The 5347-nt window shown below is 32.9% G+C and overlaps 1 protein-coding gene across 1 annotated transcript in view; it reads left to right on the forward strand.

Annotated features, from left to right (window-relative positions):
- LOC106681790 (ionotropic receptor 75a) overlaps window positions 1–4401 on the forward strand; it is a 30548-nt gene extending 26147 nt beyond the window's left edge. Inside the window, exons 7-11 of the mRNA XM_067046292.1 lie at window positions 97–305; window positions 763–885; window positions 956–1104; window positions 1176–1373; window positions 4290–4401. Coding sequence (XP_066902393.1) covers window positions 97–305; window positions 763–885; window positions 956–1104; window positions 1176–1373; window positions 4290–4347 — 737 coding nt within the window. The 3' untranslated portion in view covers window positions 4348–4401. The remainder of the gene's footprint in view (window positions 1–96; window positions 306–762; window positions 886–955; window positions 1105–1175; window positions 1374–4289) is intronic.
- Window positions 4402–5347: the final 946 nt, after the last annotated feature.

Below are 5347 nucleotides of genomic sequence, written 5' to 3' on the forward strand. Positions count from 1 at the left end.
GTAATATCTATCAATAAATAAATCTATCAAAGATATACTAACTAAAAAAAAACTAAAATATCATTTTATAATATAAAAACTATGTTTATTTTTTAGGAACAGGGTTAGAACTAAGGCCAGGAGCAGGAAGGATTACATTGTGCATCTTATCTGTGTTTTGTTTTTTCCTCTCTGTGTCTTTTTCTGCCAAGATTGTTGCACTGCTGCAGTCTTCTGCAACCACAATAAAATCTTTGTCAGATCTGACTCATAGTCCGATGTCTGTTGGGATGCAAAACGTCTTTTACAACACACATTTTTTCTCGGTAATTAGCAAAACTATTATAACAATGATGTTGTCATAAAAATGATTTTGAGATTAGCCATTAATGCTGCCGATTCTACTGACCAAAATTCCCCGCCCATAGACTTCAAAAAACCCGATTTACCCAACAAATACCCCCCCCCCCAATATTACCCGCTTTCAGGGAATCATAGACATTGTTCGCAGCAACTGTATGATCTGCAATTGTAGCATTATATTTTAGAGAAGCAGCTGCCTTACACAATACAGGCAATTTTTACGCCTTGACAGTAAACTGTCGCTCAGTTCCAGTTTATTATTAGTCACAAACCATATTTTACGAAATTAAACGCTACCCGGAAATTGAAACGCTAACGTTAAAATATACCCAAATCAGGTAAAATTACCCGCATCGGCAGCACAGTTGATGTAAATGAATCTATTAATTTTTTTTATTATACATGATGATATTTCTGCAGATATCAACAAACATAGAGGTCAGAGAGTTATTTCAGAAAAAAATTCTACCTCTAGGCGACAAAGCAATCATGAAACCTGATATTGGTATACAAAAAGTCAAAGAAGGCCTCTATGCTTACAAGGTAATTTAAGGAAATTTGTCTACGTTTTTTTTAAAAATAACACTTCAACAGTTTCAGTTTATGACTTTAGGTGGAAACACCCTGGGCTTATACTATTATAACTCAAACGTTTGAAGATAAAGAAAAATGCGATTTAGATGAACTTAATCCTTTTCCACTCCCAACGCTAGCTGTGGGTCTTCAAGAAAAATCAGGATATAAAGAACCGATTGCTAGGAGGTAATGAGAATCATGAAATCATATTACAAACTAAGTTAATTATTTAAACCTATAATTTTCTTTATCCACAGTTTTTCCAGACTCTTGGAGGTAGGAATAAAAAGGCGAACAATGAACATTTATTATCCTCAGAAGCCGTTTTGTAACTCAAATAACATCGGATACACGAGAGTCAAGCTCACTGATTTCAAGCCGGCCTTGGACTTCATTTTATACGGGCTACTCTCATCTTTCATATTATTCTTGTTCGAACTGCTTTTCAAAACCAGGTAATATGGAATATTATCTTTCCAAAATATATAATTTATTTTTCCATTAAACAATTTCATTTTTGTTCTCACAGTAACGTAATAACGACTATATGAGGCGTGTGGCTTCAAAACCAGCCCCATCTAAATTTAGTAAATTTTCAAAAATTAAAAAAAAACTGCCAACTTCCCATTGACATGCTGATTAGTTTTATGAAATTCGTGTTATTTGTATCGAAAGAACTAATGTCCTGGATTATTCCACGGTAGTTTCACTACTCCACATAATTTCGCATCATTCGTTCTTTTATCATTGATAGATTATTCCTTGTAAACCAAAATAGTTCCTATTCATCCCTCTATTCTCAGTCCGCTGGTGTTCCTCGAGGTAGTATCCTTAGTCCCATTCTACACCGTCTTTAAAGCTGACATCCTCACCACCAATGCTAATGACACATGTCTACTCGCAATTATTAATAACCCTTTAATTGTATCCCGAAGTCTCCAATCCTATATCAAAGCCCTCGAAGAATGGTGTCGTAATTGGAGTATTAAAATAAAGTCCAACAAATCCCATCAAATCACCTTTACCCTTCCTCGTAAACCTACCGATTCCTCTCAGTTTCCTTTCATAATGTTGCTCATACCCCTGTAGAACAGATCCGCTACCTTGTTATTATTAACATAACAATTATCAGTCGTCAGCTGGCCAAATGACTAACTTGGAATCCTCACACAAGACTTAAGAAACAGGAAATTGCACGTCGATTTCGATTATTACAGCACTTACTAGAGAAACGGTCTAAACTTACAACTCATTAAAAAAAAAACTGATCTACATGACTGTAATAAGGCCAATCTGGACATACGGAGTCGAGCTTTGGGGCTCCACTAAACCTTCGAATTCCTTTCGTATCCAATCCTAACGTTATTATTTGTCATAAATAAATCATACATAAAGACCTTAATGTTCCCTATGTAACCGATCCAGCCCTAACCAGATATCATTCCTTTCATTATAAGCTCTCTCACCACCCAAACCCACTAGTTTCTTACCACTCATCCTCTTCCATTGCTGAGAATCCACCGAGGCGACTAAAAAAAAGATGTCCACAAGACCTACTAGTGTATAAGCGTCAATAGAGTGCAACTAATGTGTAGTTCTCTACACGCCTGTGTCACTCCATCTGAGATAAAATTTACTGAATTTATTATAATGTACAGTTGTAAATTTCAATAAATATATTATAAAAAATTAGGATGTAGTGGGTTTTGAACCAAAATGGGTGATTAACTACCCTTTTCAATACAATATACTGAATAATAATATTGGAAAAAGAATATACAGAAATATAGTTTTAATTGGTAAAAAAATATATACCAATTTTTATATGATATACGATAAAAGTAGAAAAAATGAGGTAGTTCAAGATAATTTTAATTTTAAAAACTTAAAAGTGAATAAAAGATGAAATTAATTTTAAAAAATCCATTGCACAAAAAATGAAGGAATATTTATTGTTCAGAAAATCTTATAAGCACGTTATTAACGCACCTTTCATTCTCATCTTCATCAAACTCGCTGTGACATATGGCAACCACATTTTTATAATACTCCAAGTAATTCATGCTTTTCCCATCGGGTCCAAAATGTTTCTTTAAAAGATTATTGACATCTGATAATTTCGATGGAGCAAGGAGTGTTCTTACTGATATCAAATCCGGTGACGTCATGAAATTTTCCTATTTTTCTTTGAAACGGTCGAAACACACCTACATCGTTGAGATAGTCCACCTCTCACCCGAACTTCAATATCATCTCCAAATCTAGATACTTTTCTATTGTAAAAGAAGAGATATAAAAAGGAAATTTAAAATACTTTGGCACGAAAACAATGAAATTGGCGCCGGGTCAGTGGAACGTTCCGTGATTAAAATGGAGCTGGTTTTACAACAAACGCAGCCGCTTTGACCGTAATTTTAACGGGGAAGTATTTGGTTCTGCTGCTTACCGCTTAGCAGTATGATGTAGTGTATATCAAGAAAATGCGGGGAAAAAAAAAATTGAAATTCTTCAAAATCTCATTTCGAATTTTAATTCTTGCTTCCTCTGGGGGTCCACCAAACCATCAAATTCTTCCCGCATCCAATCGTTACAATCCAAAATCCTACGTAAAATCCTTGATGCTCCTAATTACGTCACAAATAAACTCATTCACAAAGACCTTAACATCCCATTAGATGCAGATTTAACCCAAAACAGATATGCGTCTTTTCATTCCAAACACCTTAACCATCCTAACCCACTAATTCTTAATCCTTCATCCTTAACAATCCCTGATAATCCTCCGAGGCGTCTGAAAAGAAGATGGCCACGGGACCTTATAATTTAAATTAATGTTTGAAGTACCACCAATGGGTGGTTCCTTCCCAAGATTTTCAAATGTATATGAAACATACTACATATTTACCTATTGTATTATTTTGTACAGTTGTAAATTACATTAAATAAATAATTAAAAAAAAAAAATTCTTGCTACAATCCAAACAGCATTTTTGAGCGTATTAATCGCAAGGCCAACTTTTACCTCGTCTCGCAGGTACATAATATTTAAGAACTATTTTTATATAATGTGACTTATCGGAATATTCGATTTTTAAATATTTATATAAATTTTTAACAATTGAAAATATCAGTTTAGAGTGCTACCAAAGGGTAGTTCCTCTACAATTCTGTATCATACTATAATAATTTAACATCAAATTTACTAGATGTATTTTTATGTGTGTACAGTTGTAAATGTCAATTAATAAATAAATAAAAAGAAATATCAAGTTATAGATCAACACATGAAATAAAATTACTGTATTATGTTGTTTTTTAAAAATGTTATATAACTACAAGAAAATAATTATTATTAATTATATATTTTATAGATATTTATTCCGCCGAATAGTGAGGAAGGAATGGCCAGCTCACAAAGAAGTTATTTAAGATATATGTAGCAATATTTTATTTAGTTTGTAAAGTAAATAAATTATATAACGTATTCACAAGCCTTTATTTACCTACTGATTTATTAATTCCTCAATCCAACGAATCCAGAACATACACTAAAGCAACTTGTATGTAGTGTATTTAAAAAATACATAAGTCTTAGATTGGCTTCTTTTTCAAGTGATAGTTTTACAAAAATTGATAATTTGTTAATTTTTAAGGGCCTGAAAACTCAACTTATCGATAAAAGCCAAACCTGAATTTTATTTTAATTATTTCTTGAAATTATTACTGAATTTCAGCTAACATTACTGTAAGTAATTGTGACAAATTATAATGACATAAAAGATTTGTGAAGTAACTACCTGTAGCACTCCAATAATATTTAAATATTACAAGGTTCAAATTTACCCTTAGTAGTAAAAAGTGATGTTATGTTTCTAAAAGCTCAAAGATTCTAAACCTTCTTTTGAGATTTCAATGTTCCCAATTTAATACTTCACATTACCTCCTGTTATCCATCTTAATAAAGTCTCAAGAGGTAAATTGATAATAATAATATTCAATTCAAGCATTAAATTTGGATTATAAATGTGTACCTCGTTCATACACGTGATGAAATTGACCATTTGTATCATAAAATCGGAATGAGTTCGGAAATTTATGAGGAAAAAAGAACCAATCATGAAATTAAAAGATAAAATTTAATTTAATTAAAAGTTGAATATAATGTGTATTTAACATTTAAAACATCGGCAGTCCAGTTGCAGGAGGAATACATAGTTCGCCTCGCCACTACCAGATAGCATTAGTGGGAGCCTCTCCGAAGTTATTTCATTGCCCTGTAGTCATGGAGACCAAAGCCTCTGTTTTCCTGGTATCGGTCCGTATTGGACGGCGGAGAAGTCCCTCGAACTTCACAATCATAGCCGGCAATAACCTGAAATTACTAACCACAACGAAGTCCCCCAAGATATGAATCTAAGCTTTAACAAAC

This window comes from Halyomorpha halys, unplaced genomic scaffold (genome assembly GCF_000696795.3).
Source record: "Halyomorpha halys isolate HHAL.00 unplaced genomic scaffold, Hhal_1.1 Scaffold365.1, whole genome shotgun sequence".
Classification (NCBI taxonomy): domain Eukaryota; kingdom Metazoa; phylum Arthropoda; class Insecta; order Hemiptera; family Pentatomidae; genus Halyomorpha; species Halyomorpha halys.